At 41.5% G+C, this 24,158-nt stretch overlaps 1 protein-coding gene and 1 long non-coding RNA gene across 4 annotated transcripts in view; one reads left to right on the forward strand and one right to left on the reverse strand.

The window, feature by feature from the left end:
* Positions 1-18,307, forward strand: part of LOC118964829 (trichohyalin-like) — a 36,867-nt gene extending 18,560 nt beyond the window's left edge. Inside the window, exons 1-3 of one of the 3 annotated variants that reach the window (XM_036979313.1) lie at positions 11,629-12,489; positions 13,074-13,620; positions 17,910-18,307. In XM_036979313.1, the coding sequence (XP_036835208.1) occupies positions 11,673-12,489; positions 13,074-13,620; positions 17,910-18,111 (1,566 nt within the window). In that variant the 5' untranslated portion in view covers positions 11,629-11,672 and the 3' untranslated portion in view covers positions 18,112-18,307. Of the gene's footprint in view, positions 1-11,628; positions 12,490-13,073; positions 13,621-13,773; positions 14,068-17,909 lie in introns of those variants that run through there. The other 2 variants (XM_036979315.1, XM_036979316.1) reach the window with 2 other exon arrangements.
* LOC118964830 lies at positions 13,274-23,748 on the reverse strand. The gene is made up of 3 exons (XR_005052002.1): positions 23,526-23,748; positions 21,919-22,127; positions 13,274-13,599 (listed from the first exon to the last, which is right to left on the reverse strand). It is a non-coding gene; the product is annotated as an uncharacterized LOC118964830 (long non-coding RNA).
* Positions 23,749-24,158: the final 410 nt, after the last annotated feature.

The following is a 24,158-nucleotide window of genomic DNA, read 5'->3' on the forward strand; positions in this document are numbered from 1 at the left end:
CTACCACAACAACTAAATAAAAATACTGATAACCTCAATGATGCATAGGAAGAGAAAAAAGACACCACCAAGAAAAATAAATGTAAAAGAAAAAGCAGGATATGTAACTCTACACAACACTCACTCATACAATTCCCAGCATGCACCAAACACTCTCAGCATGCAGAGAGAGATTGTCCAGACAGAATGTTTTAACACTGTTAATTTGACCACCAGAGAAGAGAAAGAAAACTGTTATGAGCTGAACAATATGCCAGTGGAAAGGAGGACCGTACCAGGTGACCCAATTGTGGTTTGTGACTATTATGATTTCCCATTTCAGCCAATTCAGTTGCAGTAATTCGGTTACAGATTTCTTGGTAATTCCACTAGCATTTTGGTAATGGAATTACGAATTTTAATCACTTAATAATTCACCCAAAAAATATACATCAGAAAAATCACTAGAACTAATTGTTAGCCCCACCATTACTTCTGTGAACTTTCATTATCCCCCTCCTCACAATGACAAATGTGAAAATATCTTGAAGTTATGTGGGTTTTTGGTAACGGAATTACAAGGCACAAGGTAATATTTCTGAAACTTAAAGAAGGTTAATGATTTCTCCAAAACCAAATGTAAGTGTTGATATTAGTAGTCAGGGGTCTTTATGTCAACATGATTCTGTTTTTATGTAGTTCTGATATTGGACCTTTTAAGACTTTTTCTGGTGATGTTTTCTAAGATCCCTTTTCCATCTGTTTACCCAGAAATCAAAGCCTTCACTGGTTGAAAAATGGATCTATAATTACATTTACCAAAAATATACAGTCTTAGATTTCATTTGACAGCCAATTACACATGCTCCTATGAACGATGCGTTGGTGCTCAAATCAAATCAAATTTTACACTTCACAACACATGGTTAGCAAATGTTATTGCGACTGTAGCGAAATGCTTGTGCTTCTAGTTCTGAAAGTACAGCAATATCTAACAAGTAATATCTAACAATTTCACAACCAATGCCTAATAGACAATCATTTTACATGGAAATGCCTTACTGTAACTCTAGAGATACTATCCAGCCCCAACTAGTAATAAAGTGGTCAGGGTGGTTGCTACTGGCCTCTCCAGCTTCAGCCTGAATCCCACCCATGATGAGAGGAGGTTTCCTGGACACACAGGGAGAAACTACAGTCTGAATCAAACCCATGATGAGAGGAGGTTTACTGGACACACAGGGATAAACTACAGGCTGAATCACACCCATGATGAGAGGAGGTTTACTGGACACACAGGGAGAAACTACAGTCTGAATCACACCCATGATCAGAGGAGGTTTAGTGGACACACAGGGAGAAACTACAGTCTGAATCACACCCATGATAAGAGGAGGTTTACTGGACACACAGGGAGAAACTACAGTATGAATCACACCCATGATTAGAGGAGGTTTACTGGACACACAGGGAGAAACTACAGTCTGATGACTGATGAGACTACCTTTAAGGCTTAAGGGTTTGGTTACACCAGATGGGCTGTCAACAGAAAATCCATTTACGTCCCCTAACCAGTTCAATCATGTATTCGCACACCTGTTCACTTCACCAGTGGTACAAAGTGGACCCTCAACCAGTACAGACTCTAACAACAGAAGCTCAACTCATTCTCTGCACACCCCAAGGCCAACAAAGTCATACCTACGGACAACATGTCACCATGTGTTTAGACTCCTTCTCACACCCAGGTCATGACTAACGTGACAACTCCGGGTGATGAGCCTATGAAACAACTTTCCTGTTTCAACGCCGGGTGATGAAACGACCTAACCGTGCCCACCTGACGCTGCTAGATTTCCCCTGGAGCAATCCAGTCATTGCGCAATCCTCCAACGCTTGTTGGGAACAGTCCCTTGTTCACCGCCGCCATTTAAAGCGAACAGCTCACGATACATGCTACACGTACACGAACCAACGATCTACAAGACACTCTTCTTTAACCTGTTAGATCTCTAGGGGCGCTATTTCATCCCGTTCATATTTGTCAAAAAGATGCTACTATGCATCAGAATCAAAGATTTTGTCTGTACAACTCATTCTACAGGCGAAACGCAGAAACCATTGTCTCCTTATATGGCTGTGATTGCGCAAGGAATGAGCCTACACTTTAAAAGGTCTTAGCAGCATTGTGACGTATTTGTATTATCATTGGAAGATTGACCATAAGAGACTACATTTTCCAAGAAAAATAACCGGTGCGCACTCGACAACTGTATCAATGAAGAGTATGTAAACATTGATGATTTTCTAAACACTATGTTTTCAGTCGATATTATGGAGTTAATCAAAAAGTTCGCGTTGAACTGATTTTGATTTTCAAGGTAGCCAAATGATGTAAAAACAGCTCCTAATACACAAAGAATCTTTTTGCCTGAGCATGAGTATCAACACTAAAACTGAGGTTTTCTGTGATTTTATGAGGCTGTTGAAATGCAAGAGATATCTGAATTGTCTGTGTTGTTTACTTTTTTTCACATTTGCGATATTCATGAAAGTCACTGATTAATCAATTTGGTTTTTTATTAAACCCCATGATCAGAAGCAGAAACACTCACATCTGTCTTCATGAGCTTTTCTGTTTTTTTGTGTAAATGTTGCCAGCTGAATGCTAATGCTAAATGCTACGTTAGGCATCAATACTGTTACACAAATGCTTGTTTTGCAATGGTTGAGAAGCATATTTTGAAAATCTGAGATGACAGTGTTGTTAACAAAAGGCTAAGCTTGAGAGCTAGCATATTTATTTCATTTCATTTGCGATTTTCATGAATAGTTAACGTTGCGTTATGGTAATGAGCTTGAGTCTGTATTCACGATCCCGGATCCGGGATGGGGAGACCAGAAAGGTTAAGAAGTACGCCATGCTCAACCATACGATCTACAAGACTCTATTTTTTAAGAAGTACACCATGCTCAACCATACGATCTACAAGACTCTCTTCTTTAAGAAGTACACCATGCTCAACCATACGATCTACAAACACTCTTCTTTAAGAAGTATGCCATGCTCAACCATACGATCTACAAGACACTCTTCTTTAAGAAGTACGCCATGCTCAACCATACGATCTACAAGACACTCTTCTTTAAGAAGTACGCCATGCTCAACCATACGATCTACAAGACTCTCTTCTTTAAGAAGTACGCCATGCTCAACCATCAAATCAACAAGACACTCTTCTTTAAGAAGTACGCCATGCTCAACCATACGATCTACAAGACTCTCTTCTTTAAGAAGTACGCCATGCTCAACCATACGATCAACAAGACGCTCTTCTTTAAGAAGTACACCATGCTCAACCATACGATCTACAAGACTCTCTTCTTTAAGAAGTACGCCATGCTCAACCATACGATCTACAAGACTCTCATCTTTAAGAAGTACACCATGCTCAACCATACGATCTACAAGACACTCTTCTTTAAGAAGTACGCCATGCTCAACCATACGATCTACAAGACTCTCTTCTTTAAGAAGTACACCATGCTCAACCATACGATCTACAAGACTCTCTTCTTTAAGAAGTACACCACGCTCAACCATACGATCTACAAGACTCTCTTCTTTAAGAAGTACGCCATGCTCAACCATACGATCTACAAGACTCTCTTCTTTAAGAAGTACACCATGCTCAACCATACGATCTTCTTTAAGCAAAACCACCACCCCTTTATTCATCCGTGACGCATAAGCAACATTCTCATATCCCACCTTCTCTCCTACGGCGACCAGAAACTCCTCCACAGTGACAGTAGCTTCAGTAACACACCTACAGCCGTGCTGAAGTGACAGGGACGGCATCCCCATGTGGGTCGCCACCCCCGCCAAAGCCAATTTCAACACGAAAAACAATGTACTTAATTCTACCACAACAACTAAATAAAAATACTGATAACCTCAATGATGCATAGGAAGAGAAAAAAGACACCACCAAGAAAAATAAATGTAAAAGAAAAAGCAGGATATGTAACTCTACACAACACTCACTCATACAATTCCCAGCATGCACCAAACACTCTCAGCATGCAGAGAGAGATTGTCCAGACAGAATGTTTTAACACTGTTAATTTGACCACCAGAGAAGAGAAAGAAAACTGTTATGAGCTGAACAATATGCCAGTGGAAAGGAGGACCGTACCAGGTGACCCAATTGTGGTTTGTGACTATTATGATTTCCCATTTCAGCCAATTCAGTTGCAGTAATTCGGTTACAGATTTCTTGGTAATTCCACTAGCATTTTGGTAATGGAATTACGAATTTTAATCACTTAATAATTCACCCAAAAAATATACATCAGAAAAATCACTAGAACTAATTGTTAGCCCCACCATTACTTCTGTGAACTTTCATTATCCCCCTCCTCACAATGACAAATGTGAAAATATCTTGAAGTTATGTGGGTTTTTGGTAACGGAATTACAAGGCACAAGGTAATATTTCTGAAACTTAAAGAAGGTTAATGATTTCTCCAAAACCAAATGTAAGTGTTGATATTAGTAGTCAGGGGTCTTTATGTCAACATGATTCTGTTTTTATGTAGTTCTGATATTGGACCTTTTAAGACTTTTTCTGGTGATGTTTTCTAAGATCCCTTTTCCATCTGTTTACCCAGAAATCAAAGCCTTCACTGGTTGAAAAATGGATCTATAATTACATTTACCAAAAATATACAGTCTTAGATTTCATTTGACAGCCAATTACACATGCTCCTATGAACGATGCGTTGGTGCTCAAATCAAATCAAATTTTACACTTCACAACACATGGTTAGCAAATGTTATTGCGACTGTAGCGAAATGCTTGTGCTTCTAGTTCTGAAAGTACAGCAATATCTAACAAGTAATATCTAACAATTTCACAACCAATGCCTAATAGACAATCATTTTACATGGAAATGCCTTACTGTAACTCTAGAGATACTATCCAGCCCCAACTAGTAATAAAGTGGTCAGGGTGGTTGCTACTGGCCTCTCCAGCTTCAGCCTGAATCCCACCCATGATGAGAGGAGGTTTCCTGGACACACAGGGAGAAACTACAGTCTGAATCAAACCCATGATGAGAGGAGGTTTACTGGACACACAGGGATAAACTACAGGCTGAATCACACCCATGATGAGAGGAGGTTTACTGGACACACAGGGAGAAACTACAGTCTGAATCACACCCATGATCAGAGGAGGTTTAGTGGACACACAGGGAGAAACTACAGTCTGAATCACACCCATGATAAGAGGAGGTTTACTGGACACACAGGGAGAAACTACAGTATGAATCACACCCATGATTAGAGGAGGTTTACTGGACACACAGGGAGAAACTACAGTCTGATGACTGATGAGACTACCTTTAAGGCTTAAGGGTTTGGTTAATGTTAGGGTTAAGGTTAGAGTCTGTTTTAAGTTTTGGCCAGATGGGCTGTCAATGGGATGTTGGTCAGAAAAGTCCATTTAGTCTTTCCCTTCTCAAACCTGTCCTCCCCCTAACCAGTTCATATCATGTATTCCACCACCAGCACACCTGATTCACTAATCAGAGGTTTGGATGATTAGTTGACCAGTGGTACAAAGTGGACTGGATCTAGGTGAACTATGTGGAGAGTCTTCCAGGGACAGTACAGTACAGACTGAGAAGCTAACAACAGTGTAGTTTACTCAACTCATTCAAACTATCATGAATATTGTTTAGAGAGAAGATCTGCACAAGGGCATAAAGTTTAAGATATAGCAAGAGAGGACAATATGGTGCAAGGTTGCCAAAGTGGAATCAAAAGTCATAGGCCTAATCATCAATCAAATATGAAATATAAAACCAAAATATAATCTACATATAAAGACAACATGTCATCTACATGTGTTATAGAATAGCTCCCTTCTCACATCCCAGGTCATGTTTGGACTGGAACGTGACAACTCAACGGGCTATGCGCATCTCCCCAATAGCCTACAGACAACTTTCCTGAGTGCAATGTCATTAATGTGACCGATATGTACAGTATAATAAGCATAGTGAAGAAGGAAAAGATCCCACCTCTGACGCACAGCAGAGACATCACTGCTGAGATTTCCCCTGGAGCAAGAGTCCCTCAAGAATTTAAAAACAGTCATTGCGTTACAATGAATGTCCTCCCCAAACGCTTGTTGCATCGTGAACTATCCTCCCAGTCCCTTGGGATTTCAGCGGATGGATGATGCGCCTCTGCCATTTACTTGGATGACAAGTTGGACGAACGCTCCTCCAGCTCACGATACGAAATGGTGGAGAACTACAGTGTGGTGATGTGTCGTTCACGAACGAACGGCTCTTTTTGAACGGATCTTTTTGTTGAACCTCGGGAACCGAATTGCATCGGTGAAAGAGCCATTCATCTGGCTCTATGATTTGCAAACTGCTACTACTGCTTGTTGAGCTCAGAACAACGTTTTTCTGTAGATAAATTACAACATCATTATCTAAAGGGGGTGAATCCTCACTGCAGAAATAATAAATAGTGGGGAGAGAGTTGTGATTGTATGTTTGTTTGTACAGTTATGGCTGTGTTTGTTATTATTTTGTGTTCTCACTAAACACCCACATTTGTATTTGTGTGGGAAATGTTTGTAGGCTATGGTTGCTGTTTGTATTTCATTGAACTTTAGGCCCATACAAAGACAAATCACACAACATAGAATTCAAAATAACCCTAGGCAAAAATACACGAAATAAAAGTCAAGTGAAAATAGTTATAAATGACTTTATCAATTATGAGTAGCTAAACATTATCGACTTTTGGACACTGATGCGCAGGAGAACCCCTAGCTGTCAATCAAGCAGGCGCGGTGAACGGATTATGACGCTCAAGCGTTCCAAATGACGCAACAATACAGCTCCAGACCAGAGAAAGTTAATGCCGAGGATATTATTCGGTTCAACACTAAAACTGAGGTTTGACACGTGTGATTTGAGGTGAGTCAAATATTTACAAAAGTTTACAATACATTAACCATCCGCTTCGTTATTTCTGTTGCTATCAATCACTCCATCTGTATCTACTCTTCTGTCTGTCTGTCGGACTATCTGAATTGTCTGTGTACTGTCTAGCCAGCATATGCCAGAAAGGTTCTTTCACATAGGCTCATATTCACAAAGTCTCATAGAAGGAGTGCTGATCAATAATCAGTTTGGTCTTTTAAAATAAACTGAATACATTTTGATAGACAGGAGGCGACCTGATCCTAGATCAGCACTCCTACCCTGAAACACTTTGTGAACACAATCCAGGTGTACTGTGATGAGATATTATTATATTAGTTGTGCTGATGCATGATGGGTTGTAGGCTAGAGCTTGAGGACTCAACTCTGAAGACTGTTTCTGAATTCACTGACCTGGTGAGTAAATGTTGTGTACAATGGCACCATCTAGTGACAGAAACATAGAAACACACATTGTTGCTGAACGAAGGCATCTCTTTATTTTCCAGAAATAAAACGTGTAGACCTTTCCTGCAGTCTCTGAGGAGATGGACACCTCTTCTTCTTCTGGACGATCTCCGTCTCCTACTGGGACTGTCTTCTTACCCCCTCCTATCATGTGGAACAGTCTGTAAGTCATTCATCACATAACCTAGCTCTGGTACAGGGCATTATGTGCGGCTTGCTGAAGGAAGGCTCAGTGTCTGCAAGCTGTACGTAACGCCCTGGACCAGAGTGACACATTACCCACCTCTGGCCATCATGGACAGTCAACTCATCACATTCACGTACTGTAAGTCACAGTTGTGTGATTTGTGTTATTAAAGTATTAATTGATTATTATTAAAGTATTAAAGTATTATTAATTGAGCAGAAAAAAAAGTTAAATTATTATTTTAATATTGTAGTAAATTGTCTGAGTTCACTTCCTAAATAATGTGTTGACATTCCTTTGCTCCCAGCTACAAGCAGGCAGAGATGGAGGTTTACTTCCAGAGAGAAGAGAAGAAGACCTGTACAGAGAAGGAAGCCCACATGCTTGAGTTGATGGGGAAGGATCGAACGATCCGAAATCAGAAGAAGGAGATGGGCAGACTCCAAGTGTGCCTCTGGGAGGAGGAAAAGAAGAAGAGGAATGGTGAAACGGAGAAGGACAAGATCATTGAACAATTACAGTCTGAGACAGACCATCTCCAAGCCCTTTTAAAAGATGAAAGGAGGAGAAGAAGAGTAGAAAGGGGTATCATGAAAGAGTGGAAGGCTGAGATCCTGAGACTGAGGGAGGCAGAGAGCCAGAGGGAGGCAGCGAGTCAGAGGGAGTCAGAGAGCCAGAGGGAGGCAGAGAGCCAGAGAGATTCAGAAAGACAGAGAGAAGCAGAGAGACAGAGAGAAGCAGAGAGACAGAGAGAAGCAGAGAGACAGAGAGAAGCAGAGAGACAGAGGGAGGCAGAGAGACAGAAGGAAGCAGAGAGACAGAGGGAGGCAGAGAGACAGAGAGAAGCAGAGAGACAGAGGGAAGCAGAGAGACAGAGGGAAGCAGAGAGAGCCACAGAAGCAATGGAGCACCAGAGAAAACTGCAGGAGATCCACAGACTAAAACAACTGCTGGATTTACTGATGGTGGACCTACAACTGGCCCACGTAAGACATGTCATTGTTATTATTAAAAGGCAGTGTATATTTACCCAGCTGAAAATGAATAGTGGCAGACAGCGGTACGCTAACCTAATGTTAACTTTTATTCCTTTCCTTTAACCCTTACCTTAACCTCACTGAAACTATACCTAACCTTTACCTTAACCCAACCCTAGGTCCTGAACCTAACCTTCATTTATCTCAACCCCTATGCCTTTCTTCTGCCGGTTGAATATCCACTTCCTTATTAACGTCATTACTGTTGTTGTTGTTGACTGTATCTGTGCAGGTTGTAAATAGTTGCATTAGTGAAACATCATTTGTAGGAGTAATTTCTACAAGCATAAACATCAGAGGCAACATTGTTGTAACATCACACAAATTGTAACAGGAATTTCTCAAACCCCTAACTGAATGGGTAAGAAGGTTGTGTGTTTGTATTTGTACACATTTGGACATAATTGATTCCATAAAATGTCTCATAATTTTTTCAAACCATGTCAATACATTAATTGACAATGAATTGTCCAGATGAATTGATCAACATGACCCTGCTATTGATGTTGTCCAGTGTTTGATGCAATTACCTAGCTCTAGGTTGTATTTCTGTGTATCGTTCTCTGCAAATCCTTTGAAAGTATGTCTTGATAATAGATTATCACTAATTTTACCTTTTAAAATGAAGCAAGAGATTGAGAGATTGAGGCTATGGCAGAAAGTCATGGAGGATCAGCGACCAAGACTGGCCTGGAAGAACAAACCTATTGAAACAGGAAGAGAGAGGGAAAGAGAGAGGGAAAAAGAGAGAGAAAGGGAGATGGAAAGGAAGAGAAAAGCAGAATTGGAAAGACAAGAAATGAAGAAGAAAGTGGAACAGGCAGAAGAAACGATAAAATCATTAGAACGAGAGATTGAGAGATTGAAAGAGATTGAGAAGGAAATCATATTTGAAAGAGAAAGAGACATGCGTATTGCAGAGAATGAGAAAGTCAAACTGGTCAACGAAAAGGTAAAAGAGTTAGAGAGAGAGGTTGAGAGACTGAAAGAAGATATGACAACAAAAGAGATTCAATACAAAATCAAATTTGAAAGAGCGAAAGAAGCGTTTAGAAGACAGAATGAGAGAGTGAAACAGGTTAACCAAAATGTACTAGTGTTAGACAGAGAGGTTGTGAGAATGAAAGAAGAGATTAGATTGAAAGACGAGACTGAACCAGAGAGAACATTTGATAGAGACAGAGAGAGAGAAAATGATTGGAGACGAAGTGAAGAGGAGATGAAAAATAGAGTGGAGAGAGAGATGGAGATGGAGACAGCCCTCATCAATGACAAAAAGACGTCTGAATTGGAGGAAGTCTTCAAGAAAATCAAGGAACAGCAGATAGAATTAGAAAATATGGAAACAGACAAATATAAATGGAAACAGAACCAAATGGACATGGAGGAGAAGATGGAGGGTGAGCACAAAAAACAGAAAGAGGTAGAAAGAAAGAGAATGGAGAAAATACCAAAACAGAGACAAGAAGAAGATGAGAAGAAGAAGGAGATGGAGAGAGAAGAAGAAGAGGAGAGACGCAAAGAGAAGCACATAGAGATGGAAGAGGAAGAAAGAGAGAGAGAGAAAGAGAGACAGAGACAGATCAAAAGGAAGAGAATGGAGAAGAGACAGAAAATTATGGAAAGAGAAGAAGAGAGACAGAGAGAGATTGAAAGAGAGATTGAAGAAGAAAGATGTAAACAGAAGCAAATAGAGATGGAAGAGGAAGAACGAGAAAGGGAGAAAGAGAGACAGAGAGAGATCAAAAGGAAGAGAATGGAGAAGAGACAGAAAATTATGGAAAGAGAAGAAGAGAGACAGAGAGAGATTGAAAGAGAGATTGAAGAAGAAAGATGTAAACAGAAGCAAATAGAGATGGAAGAGGAAGAAAGAGAGAGGGAGAAAGAGAGACAGAGAGAGATCAAAAGAAAGATAATGGAAAAGAGACAAAAACATATCGAAAGAGAAGAAGAGAGACAGAGAGAGATTGAAAGAGAGCACGAAGAAGAAAGATGTAAACAGAAGCAAATAGAGATGGAAGAGGAAGAACGAGAGAGGGAGAAAGAGAGACAGAGAGAGATCAAAAGAAAGAGAATGGAGAAGAGACAGAAAAACATGGAAAGAGAAGTGAGACAGAAAGAGATTGAAAGAGAGCACGAAGAAGAAAGATGTAAACAGAAGCAAATAGAGATGGAAGAGGAAGAACGAGAGAGGGAGAAGAGACAGAGAGAGATCAAAAGAAAGATAATGGAAAAGAGACATATCGAAAGAACATATCGAAAGAAAAGAAGAGAGACAGAAAGAGATTGAAAGAGAGAATGAAGAACAACTATTTAAACAGAAGCAAATAGAGATGGAAGAGGAAGAAAGAGAAGAAGAGAGACAGAGAGAGATCAAAAGAGAGAATGTAGAACAACTATTTAAACAGAAGCAAATAGAGATGGAAGAGGAAGAAAGAGAAGAAGAGAGACAGAGAGAGATCAAAAGAGAGAATGATGAAGAAAGATGTAAACAGAAGCAAATAGAGATGGAAGAGGAAGTACAAGAGAAGGAGAAAGAGAGACAGAGAGAGATCAAAAGAGAGAATGTAGAACAACTATTTAAACAGAAGCAAATAGAGATGGAAGAGAAAGAAAGAGGAGAAGAGAGACAGAAAGAGATTGAAAGAGAGAATGAAGAACAACTATTTAAACAGAAGCAAATAGAGATGGAAGAGGAAGAAAGAGAAGAAGAGAGACAGAGAGCGATCGAAGAGAAAGAGAGACAGAGAGAGATTGGAGAGAAAGAAAGACGACAACAACAAGTGGAGAGAAAGATAATGTTTGAGAGAGATCAAGAAGAAGAAAATATATGGAAACAGAAGCAAATTGACATGGAGAAGGGAAGAGAGAGGGAGAACAAGAGACAGAGAGAGATAGAAGAGATACACAGACGACAACAACAAGAGGAGAGACAGAAACAAAAGGAGAAGGAGAAAGAAAGGGAGAAAGACAATGACAATCAGAGAGAGATGGAATTAAAAGATCAGCAACAGAAAGAGATGGAGAAAGAAAAGATGATTATGAGAGAAAGGGAGGAAGCAGGAAGAAGAAAGGAAGGGCAGAAAAATATTTTGGGGGAAATTGAGGGACAGAATGAACTGGAGATAGAACAGGAGAGAGAGATGGAAGAAAAGCAGGAAGTGGTTAAGGAAGCAGAGGAAGAGTACAGGGAAAGAGAAGAGAGAGGAAAGGAAGTAAGCATGAAGAAACATGTAGTAGTTAATGTTAAAGCAAAAGCACGGGAAGTCTTCAATAGGCGTAAAGAGAGGAGGTTAGAAGTGTTGAAGGGGGAACGAGAACACATAGAAAGAGGACAACAAATCAGGAGGGAGAAGGAGGAAAGACGGCTGGAGATGGAAAGAAAACAGGAGAGGGCAAGACAACAAGAGGAGCAGGATAAAAAACGAGAGATTGAAATTGCTAGACAGAAAGAAATGTTGAGACTAAGAGAGGAGGAGAGGCAGAGAGAGGAAGAGAGAGAGGAGGAGAGAAAGAAAGCCATTAAATGCCTTTTATCTTTAATCAGAGAGAGAGAAGAAATAATACAGGCAAAAAAAAGAGAGGAGATGGTGGAAGGGGAAAGAAGGGAGATCCTTGAGTACAAGAGGGGTGACTTAGAGGAGGAGGAGAAGGAAGATGACAAGGAGGACATTCTCCCACCCGATAAAAGTATCCGAAGGAGAGCTGTGGGCTGGGTAAACAAGAAGTGGGAGAAGAGGAACATCAGAAAGATAGAGAGAACGTATCAGAGAGAGGCTGAGGAGGGCCATAAGATCGTCCACATAGGTAAGACCTGTTTTCCCTCTACTTATGACATCATCCTCTTTAGTCTCCTCTACACACATTTGTTCCACACCAGTCATCATGTTGCATCATTGTTTCAATATAAAACTACTGTCCAAAGAATATGTTAGCTGACATGGCTCATTGAGTGACTGACTGACATAACAAGAAAAATACTGCTGATAACAACCACGTTTTTAAATGGTACCTTGTGTCATCTACTAGTCTAACTCTCAAGACTAAGTAGAGACCCAGAAAGAGTTCCTAAAAACACACACACAAAAACGTGTTTTGGGGGGATCCGGGGGCTACTAGTGGCCATGGGGCCCTAAGCGATCACATAAGCCCTGGCACTATACAAAGAATAGGTGCCATTCTGGACACATGTTCAACTTAGGGCCAGGTCAATTTGGGATGGGGATTATTGCACTTAATTCACAAATTCCATGCCTTGCTCAACTGAAAAGAGTAAATAATCAGTGAGATCCAATTGTGTTTTCTATTCTTCATTCCCTGTGTCCATTACATTTAAGTTGATACCAGATCCACTAAGTTGAATGTGAACTCTACTTCTTCTCCCCTCCCAGCCATCCCTGGACACACAAGGCTAACATCCACCATGACCCGGGCAGAGAGAGAGAGGGAGAAGAGGAAGGAGCTGCTGAAGGCTGAGGAGAGAAGGAAGAAGATGGAGGATTTCAATAAGCAGTGGAGAGAGCGGTCCCTGCTTAAAAAACAGACTCATCAACAACTGAAGGAGGAGAGGGAGAGGATGAAGGAAAACTACCTGGAGCAGATGAATCTGGAGGCTGATGCTCAAATCAACACCCGGTGTCTAACCACCCAACACAGCCACGATTACAACCACGGTCAGGAGTTGCCCGGGTGGGCCAATGGCCAACAAGTAAGCCAAGAGCCCACTGGATCTGCTGATGGCCACCAGGAAAGGCCAAGGAGGCAACAGGCATGGGCAGAGAACCAGGAGGGGAGTTCAGAGAACCAGCAGGAGGGGCCAGAGAACCATCAGGGGGGGCCAGACAGCCAGCAGCTAGAAGCTCCAGAAGAGGCTGAAACATCAGAGCGAATATCCAAGACAAAGAAAAAGCCAAGCATCTGGAAGAAAATTAGGATGAGGTAAAGAATGTTTAAACATCTATTCATGTTTTACACTGTTAATATACATGTCATCACTTTAAAAAGTGACATTATCCAAATGTGAGGGTTTAGTGTACATGCAACACACATGTAAATATATAGATACTTACCTGTCTCTGTGATGTCTTACAGCCTTCCTGACGTGCTGTCTGCCTAGAGCTGGAACTCGATGAAGCCACAGTTCCACTAATGTTACGTTGGTAATTAAAAGTGTCGCCCAATAATTCCTCCTCCTCTTTAAGTCATCGAGCCACATTTCCTCCTCAAAACATTATAGTCTCCTCAAGCCAGCAAGTATCCTCTTTATCAGGCAACAAACCATCGAAGGTCAGTGACCCTCCTCCCAAGAACAGAGACTCTCATCTGTATCCTAGTTAAATTCATCTCTGCTTACCACCTCTACAGTCCTAGAAAATATCCCAAAAATGGAAATAGTTTCAACAGAAGTCCTCCCCTCAGACCAGTGGCTCCACAGACCAGAGTTTCTCATCTGTATTCAAGTTGAATGCAACTCTGATCATTTCCACCACCTCTCCTGTTAAGGGGAGGTTCTGAAAAGGAGGTCTGGGAGGAGGTCTGCAGGTAGCCTGGACCGGACCGGTAGCAGCTAAGTTGCTGGCTCCATCCCCGGGCAGAGCTTCTCAAGTCAGGCCAGTGATGTTTGATGATGTCATTTTTGTTTGCAAAGTTTTACTCTTTAATAAAAGCATTTATTAAAAAAGCAATATTGTTGTTACGGTGTGGATTGTTTTGTTATTTATTAGAATTGAAACATCCAGTAGTCATGGTAGATGTTAGACTTTCAATGAGACACCTAACATTCCATCAGTTTGATACAATGTGTGACATGTTATATTACAGAGGAGTCCTCTATACACATCTATTTTATACCATAGGAGAAATATCAGATTGAAATAGCTTCTCTAAGAATCTGAGGAGAGAGCAACAGTAGAAGCATCGTTAGCTCTCCCACCTCCAGTTCAGTACTCGGGTCATTCCACCAATTGAGTACCTTTTGGGGAGTGTAACTTTATATTTCACCTATTTCTAACATTCTGTCATAAAAAGCACATGTTCAACTTAATATAAAACATGTTTTCCCATCTCAAAGTAACAAATACATACTATAGTAAGTGTCTATTAAGTGCCAAATAAAGTGACAGGGTTGACTGTAACAGAGTTGACTATTTCATCTAGAATCAACCATAGATCCCCATGTGACAGGGGGAATGGAATGCAAGCTTACCAAACACATGTAAATAGTTTAAACATGTCTAGACTGTCTATCTATAGGTAACAGGGTTGGTGTGTTATAATTCACCCACCCAGTGGTGATTGCAGCATGTACATCTTGGTGGGGAAAACTCCCCCAAAATGTTTTAGATGAATGCCAGCAAAGCCACTACACAACACAACACTAAACAATACATTAATTGCACTATAAATTTAACAAACGGTGCCCACAAACTGTTAGGGTCGACATAAAGCTTTCGCAATAGCAGAGCTATCTTTTCAGCACCATGGAGAGAATCCTTTAAAAAACATAGCTGATATGGCTGACTTGCTTAAACAAATGTGGTTTCTACTGACAATTGAGAAGTACAAACTATGGCACAAGGGGACAACGAGTGGACTACAGGATATCTGTAATTTAGATTAAGACAATGAGAGACCTAGGATGGACGTCGTCAATATAACCATTTGTTCAGCACTTTTGAAATGTACAGCGACAGAATTTTGAACATGGGCCATTCTTACAGTATTCTCCCTGTACACCAAGTCATAACTGCATATAAGCAGACAATGAAAGCTCGTACAATATTCAATGATTACATTTCTCTTAAACAGGCTATAGTCTACATGTGCACCACCAAGTCAGAGCAGTAGGCTAAGTTATGAGAGGGGAAAGGGACAACATTATTAGGGTGAGGCACATGGGCTACTAACAGCTTACTACACAACATACACTTAGTATTACTTTCTTAGATACAGTATACATGTCCCCCTGTAACGATATTCGTCTTCCTCTGACGAGGAGTATGAAGGATCGGACCAATATGCAGCGTGATACGTGTCCATGTTGATCATTTATTAACATTGAACACAAAAAACAAAATAACAAGGACAACGAACGAAAACAAAACAGATCTGTCTGGTGAAGACACAGAGACAGAAAACAATCACCCACCTCTAAAATGGGAATAACAGGCTACCTAAGTATGATTCTCAATCAGAGACAACAAACGACATCTGTCTCTGATTGAGAACCATACCAGGCCAAACACATAAATACTACATAGAAAAAATAACATAGACTACCCACCCCAACTCACGCCCTGACCAAACTAACACAAAGACATAATAAAGGAACTAAGGTCAGAACGTGACACTCCCAGGCATATTACATCATTTATAGAGAAGCTTCCAACCACTCAGGAGTCATGCTGAATAGCAGGCTAGTGATTGCTTTGTTAAGCTTGAAGTTAGCCACTGATTCCTTCCAAACCACTCATTGTTGAATTTGCGATTTTCCAACTTTTTGTGTTTATTTGGAAAGGTTGATGACCACCAATACTTTTTATCTATAATTTGCAGGTATCCTAGTGGTTAGAGTGTTGGGTCAGTAACCGAAAGGTTGCTAGATAGAATCCCCGAGCTGACAAGGTAAAAATCTGTCATTCCTCCCCTGAACACGGCAGTTAACCTACTGTTCGTAGGAGCTGGATTTGCCTTTCTTTGCAACAGTGGAAGCTGCTGAGGAGACGATGGCTCATAATAATGGTTGGAATGGAGTCAATGGAGTGGGTTCAAACACATCAAAGATGTTTCCATGTGTTTGATACCACTCCATTGACTTCATTCTAGACATTATTATGAGTTGTCTTCCCCTCAGCAGCCTCCACTGCTTTGCAATTAGTTTGTTCGTTTTCAGTTGTTAGCATGTAGCTAACAGCGTCTATGTGAATTTGCTATCAGTTTGTGCTAATTTGTTAGCATTCTGGAAATAGAGTGCAATAGGTTTTTCTTGTGTTTTTAGCACCCCCTCATGTGCTATGCTGGCAATACTTTAAACCCCGGTATGAGAGAAGGATGGTATGACAATATGAAAATATGGATACCACCCAACCCTAATCACCACAACCACCACACCAACCTACCACAACTAACACAACTACCACACCTATCATCACCACAACTACAAAACCTACCATCACCAAACCTACCTAGCACAACCACCACATATATGTACCACAACTAACACACCTACCTACCAAAACTGCCACACCTACCAAACACAACTACCAAACCTACCTACCACATCGACCTACCACAACTATCACACCTACAATCCACCTATACCACAACTATCACATCTATTATCATCAAACTTACCACACCTACCATCACCACACCTACCAAACCTACCTACCACAACTACCTACCCAAACTACCACACCTATAATCACCATACCTACCATATCTATCATCACCAAACCTACCAAACTTACCTACCATCACCACGTCTCTCACACCTACATCACAAAACCTAACACACCTACCATGCCTACCTTCACCAAACCATCCATCACCACACCTATCACACCTACTATCACCACACCTACCATAACCACAGCTACCTCACGTACCATCACCACACCCACCATACCTACCATCCATACACCTACCATCACCACACCTATCTCACCTACCATCACCACAAAAACCATACCATAATTACTTCACCACACCTACCATCATCACATCTACCATAACCACACCTACCATCATCACATCTACCATAACCACACCTACCATCACTACACTTATCATCACTACACTTACCATCACTACACTTACCATAATCACACCTACCATACCTACCGTCACACCTACAATCACCACACCTACCATCAACCACACCTACCAACACTCCACTTACCATTACACCTACCATCGCTACTATCCCCACACCTATCACACCTACCATCCCCACACCTACCATTATAAATGTGGATAGGTATGCTGCTTCATTCAATGATGACGGTATTGTAGAAGGTAGATACAGGAGTAGCCTATAGTCTACTATAATAACGTCATTGAATGTACTATAGTATCATTTATTTAATTGATGAATGAAATTGTAAATAGGCTCCTTCATTCAGTGAATACTGGATGTCTTTCTATCTCTGGGAGTATGTTAATGAAGGCTTTTCAGCTGTTGAACTATGGCAATGTCCAACAAATGTCTAAATCTTTCTTTCTTTTAGTCAACAAGTGATGAGCCAGATCAACCAATCAACGTCACTGCAGCTGTTCTACCCACCACCCCCACTGCTCTTCCTCCACCACCAACCTCATCCTCTTCTCCTGTTCAACTCATTTGCCGCCACACTAGAAAGGACTGGACATACAGTCGAAGTCGCAAGTTTACATACACTTAGGTTGGAGTCATTAAACGTTATGAACTGAGAGAAAACAGGACCTACCTTTGTTGATGATCTTATAGCCCTCCTCAGCCTCTCTCTGATATGTTCTCTCTGTCTTTTTGAGGTTCCTCTTCTCCCACTTCTTAGTCACCCAGGCCACAGCTCTCCTTCAGATACTTTTATAGGGTGGAACAAGGTCTATGGTCTAAAATAGATGTGTATAGTTGACTCCTCTGCAATATAACATGTCCTTTGTCATTTTTATTAGGATCCCCATTAGGTAACGCCGTAACTCCAGCTGATCTTCCTGGGGTCCAACACCAATTAACAAGACATTACAAACATTCACAAATCAAGACTTCAAACATTCAACAAGTAGACAGTACAGACAATTAAAACACCTGACAGGAAACACATGTAACATTCAGTTGATGCTTTCTATTTCCTGTCCAGTCATAGGGTCTATTGCATTAGATGTTATTTTATTTTCATCTTGAAGGGGTGTTTACTTTTTGCCTGAGAAATATGGATTGGTAAACAGTTCCATTCAGCTATGGCTCTTTATAAAACTGTTGATTTAAGGCGATTTGTCCTTGGCTTGGGTTGTTTTAGCTGCCCTGAATTTGCCTGTCTGGTTTGGTGGTTATGTGTGTTGCTAGTATATACTAACTGGCCTAAAAAAATACGTAATGAAAAATATATATAACATTTCTAAAATAATCAGAAGACTGGATAGTAATTTGTTTTCAACGTGAGGCCATGAGAGATTCTGATGCATTTGGATAATATTCATACGGTTGGAGCAATGAAGAGCTAATCTACCAGCCCTGATCAGAGCAATGAAGAGCTAATCTACCAGCCCTGGTTAGAGCAATGAAGAGCTAATCTACCAGCCCTGGTTAGAGCAATGAAGAGCTAATCTACCAGCCCTGGTTAGAGCAATGAAGAGCTAATCTACAAGCCCTGGTTCCTGCAATGAAGAGCTAATCTACCAGCCCTGGTTAGAGCAATGAAGGGCTAATCTACCAGCCCTGGTTAGAGTAATGAATAGCTAATCTACCAGCCCTGGTTAGAGCAATGAAGAGCTAATCTACAAGCCCTGGTTAGAGCAATGAAGAGCTAATCTACCAGCCCTGGTTCCTGCAATGAAGAGCTAATCTACCAACCCTGTTTAGAACAATGAAGAGCTAATCTACCAGCCCTGTTTAGAGCAATGAAGAGCTAATCTACCAGCCCTGGTTAGAGCAATGAAGAGCTAATCTACCAGCCCTGGTTAGAGCAATGAAGAACTAATCTACCAGCCCTGGTTAGAGCAATGAAGAGCTAATCTACCAGCCCTGGTTAGAGCAATGAAGAGCTAATCTACCAGCCCTGGTTAGAGCAATGAAGAGCTAATCTACCAGCCCTGGTTAGAGCAATGAAGAGCTAATCTACAAGCCCTGGTTCCTGCAATGAAGAGCTAATCTACCAGCCCTGGTTAGAGCAATGAAGAGCTAATCTACCAGCCCTGGTTAGAGTAATGAATAGCTAATCTACCAGCCCTGGTTAGAGCAATGAAGAGCTAATCTACAAGCCCTGGTTCCTGCAATGAAGAGCTAATCTACCAGCCCTGGTTCCTGCAATGAAGAGCTAATCTACCAACCCTGTTTAGAACAATGAAGAGCTAATCTACCAGCCCTGTTTAGAGCAATGAAGAGCTAATCTACCAGCCCTGGTTAGAGCAATGAAGAGCTAATCTACCAGCCCTGGTTAGAGCAATGAAGAGCTAATCTACCAGCCCTGTTTAGAGGTAATGACGAGCTAATCTACCAGCCCTGGTTAGAGCAATGAAGAGCGAATCTACCAGCCCTGGTTAGAGCAATGAAGAGCTAATCTACCAGCCCTGGTTAGAGCAATGGAGAGCTAATGTACCAGCCCTGTTTAGAGCAATGAAGAGCTAATCTACCAGCCCTGTTTAGAGCAATGAAGAGCTAATCTACCAGCCCTGTTTAGAGCAATGAAGAGCTAATCTACCAGCCCTGTTTAGAGCAATGAAGAGCTAATCTACCAGCCCTGTTTAGAGCAATGAAGAGCTAATCTACCAGCCCTGTTTAGAGCAAAGAGCTAATCTACCAGCCCTGTTTAGAGCAATGAAGAGCTAATCTACCAGCCCTGTTTAGAGCAATGAAAAGCTAATCTACCAGCCCTGTTTAGAGCAATGAAGAGCTAATCTACCAGCCCGGTTTAGAGCAATGAAGAGCTAATCTACCAGCCCTGTTTAGAGCAATGAAGAGCTAATCTACCAGCCCTGTTTAGAGCAATGAAGAGCTAATCTACCAGCCCTGGTTAGAGCAATGGAGAGTGAATCTACCAGCCCTGGTTAGAGCAATGAAGAGCTAATCTACCAGCCCTGTTTAGAGCAATGAAGAGCTAATCTGACAGCCCTGTTTAGAGCAATTACGAGCTAATCTACCAGCCCTGGTTAGAGCAATGAAGAGTGAATCTACCAGCCCTGGTTAGAGCAATGAAGAGCTAATCTACCAGCCCTGTTTAGAGCTAATCTACCAGCCCTGGTTAGAGCAATGAAGAGCTAATCTACCAGCCCTGTTTAGAGCTAATCTACCAGCCCTGGTTAGAGCAATGAAGAGCTAATCTACCAGCCCTGTTTAGAGCTAATCTACCAGCCCTGGTTAGAGCAATGAAGAGCTAATCTAACAGCCCTGGTTAGAGCAATTACGAGCTAATCTACCAGCCCTGGTTAGAGCAATGAAGAGTGAATCTACCAGCCCTGGTTAGAGCAATGAAGAGCTAATCTACCAGCCCTGTTTAGAGCTAATCTACCAGCCCTGGTTAGAGCAATGAAGAGCTAATCTACCAGCCCTGTTTAGAGCTAATCTACCAGCCCTGGTTAGAGCAATGAAGAGCTAATCTAACAGCCCTGGTTAGAGCAATTACGAGCTAATCTACCAGCCCTGGTTAGAGCAATGAAGAGTGAATCTACCAGCCCTGGTTAGAGCAATGAAGAGCTAATCTACCAGCCCTGTTTAGAGCTAATCTACCAGCCCTGGTTAGAGCAATGAAGAGCTAATCTACCAGCCCTGGTTAGAGCAATGAAGAGCTAATCTACCAGCCCTGGTTAGAGCAATGAAGAGCTAATCTACCAGCCCTGTTTAGAGCAATGAAGAGCTAATCTACCAGCCCTGGTTAGAACAATGAAGAGCTAATCTACCAGCCCTGGTTAGAGCAATGAAGAGCTAATCTACCAGCCCTGGTTAGAGCAATGAAGAGCTGATCTACCAGCCCTGTTTAGAGCAATGAAGAGCTAATCTACCAGCCCTGTTTTGAGCCATTTTGAACTTTTTTTTTACATCTTTCTTTGCTGCAGATGACCATAGAACCAGACAGTACTCTAAGTGTGATGGGACCAGGGATTGACCATATAACTGGACAGTACTCTAAGTGTGATAGGACCAGGGATTGACCATATAACTGGACAGTACTCTAAGTGTGATAGGACCAGGGATTGACCATATAACTGGACAGTACTCTAAGTGTGATAGGACCAGGGATTGACCATATAACTGGACAGTACTCTAAGTGTGATAGGACCAGGGATTGACCATATAACCGGACACTGCTCAGTACATTTGTTAGCTCATTACATTCTGATGCTGCACTATACATTGCAGAATCATCAGCATACATGACCACTCTTGCTTTGTTCATTACTGAAGGTAAATCATTAGTAAAGATTGAGTAGAGAAGTGGTCCTCAGTGGTACTGTGGCTTGGTCGAGTTCCAGCTCTCAACAGACAGCAGGAATGCTATATAACATATATATAACAGTGTAAAACATAAATACATTCTTTACCCCATCTTAAATCTCTTGCTTGTTTATTTAGGTACTGTTCCTTCATCCTCTCCCTCTCCTCTTTAAGTTTCTGATGAGTCCGTTTATTAAGCAGGGACTGCTCTCTCCACTGCAATCCTCCATCTTATTCCTTCTCTCCTCAGTCTTCAGGAGCTCCTTCCTCTCTCTCTCTGCCTGGGTCATGGTTAGCCTTATGGGTCCAGGGATGACTGGGAGAGGAGAAAAAGTAGAGTTCACATTCAACTTAGTGGATCTGGTGTCAACTTAAATGTAATGGACACAGGGAATTAGGAATAGAGAACCCAGTTGGATCTCAATGATTCTTTACTCCCCCCCCCCCTTCTTTTACAGTTGAGCAAGGCATGGAATTTGTCAATAAAGTGCAATAAGCCCCTTCCAGAATTGATCTGACCCAAAGTTTAACATGAGTCCCAAATGGCACCTATTCTTTGTATAGTGTCAGGGCCGGCCCTAGGCATATGCGATAGCTTAGGGCTTCATGGCAACTTGGGGCCCCCTGACCCCCCCCCAAAAAAACTTTTGGGGTGGAATTACAGACTAGGCACACAAGGCACGCAGGGCACGTGCCCAGGGGCCTTGACCTGCAATGGGCTTCCATTGATCTTGTTAGTCACTCTCATTCAGATAGCATCTTAGCGTCATGGCAAAATGTGTAAAATGACACGCTACCCAAACCGGACACAATGCGTGCGCGAGCATTGCAAAATAAATGTACACATACATGTTATTCAGTCATTGCATCCACACTGTTCGCATGTGCGTTTCCAAGCACGAAAATAGAAGTTGCTTCTATTTGTGACGGCGAACGCGATGCAAGTCCTGCCTCTCCCATCTCCTCATTGGTTATACCCACGTGGGTGATTGAAAGATGAACTGAAGTCGGTCGGTTGTGGTAATACACCTTATTATGAAAGTTAGACGCCAATCGCCATATAAAGTCCAAAGAAGAAACGATTCAGTTGACCATTACATAGGGATTCATTTTCAGAGAAGAGGACCATTTCAGGTAAAATAACAACTCTACGTTTATATCCCTGGACAAATTAGCTAGCAACTGCAAGTTAGCTAGCTAATTTGCCAAAAATGTTTAATAGTTTTCGACCTGCGTGTCGTGATTGCGTTTGGTGTGGGTGGACAAAATCAATATGCGCACGATGGCGCATGCGGACGCGTTTCGGTGTTAGATTCAAACTGCCAACATTTTCTCTCCACCCCATGGCAAAATGTGTAGAATTGAAGGAAATTAGGTTAAAAACTGCTAATTCTTCTCTCCACCCCATGGGAAAATGTGTAGAATTGAAGTAAATTAGTTTGGGAGGAAATGTAGTCAAAAACCTGAACAAAATGTTTCTTAGGGCCTCAAAAGGCTATGATGCACTACTTTAGACCAGGGTCATTGAGATCCAGTTTTCCATTCTAAATTCCCTGTGTACATTACATTTAAGTTGATACCAGATCAGCTTGACCATTTTGGACAGTAGTTTTATATTGAAACAATGATGCAACATGATGACTGGTGTGGAACGTATGTGTGTAGAGGAGACTACAGAGGATGATGTCATAAGCAGAGGGAAAACAGGTCTTACCTATGTGGACGATCTTATAGCCCTCCTCAGCTTCTCTCTGACAGGTTCTCTATCTTTCTGAGGTTCCTCTTCTCCCACTTCTTATTTACCCAGCCCACGGCTCTCCTTCAGATACTTTTATCAGGTGGGAGGATGTCCTCCTTGTCATCGTCCTTCTCCTCCTCCTCTTCAGTGTTCTCTAACTCACCCCTCTTCTCAAGGATCTCCCTTCTTTCCTCTTCTGCTATCTCCTCTCTTTTCGTTGCCTCTATTATCTTCTCTCTCTCTCTGATTGAAGCTAAATGAAATTCCCAATGCAAATATGAGACATTTTACGGAATCAATTATGTCCACAATGTGTACAAATACAAACACACAACCTTCTTGCCCATTCAGTTAGGGGTTTGAGAAATTCCTGTTACAATTTGTGTGATGTTACAACAATGTTGCCTCTGATGTTTATGCTTGTAGAAATTACTCCTACAGATGATGCTTCACTAATGCAACTATTTACAACCTGCACAGATACAGTTATCAACAACAACAACAACAACAGTAATGACGTTAATAAGGAAGTGGATATTCAACCGGCAGAAGAAAGGCATAGGGGTTGAGATAAATGAAGGTTAGGTTCAGGACCTAGAGTTGGGTTAA

Source organism: Oncorhynchus mykiss, chromosome 6 (genome assembly GCF_013265735.2).
Source record: "Oncorhynchus mykiss isolate Arlee chromosome 6, USDA_OmykA_1.1, whole genome shotgun sequence".
Lineage (NCBI taxonomy): Eukaryota > Metazoa > Chordata > Actinopteri > Salmoniformes > Salmonidae > Oncorhynchus > Oncorhynchus mykiss.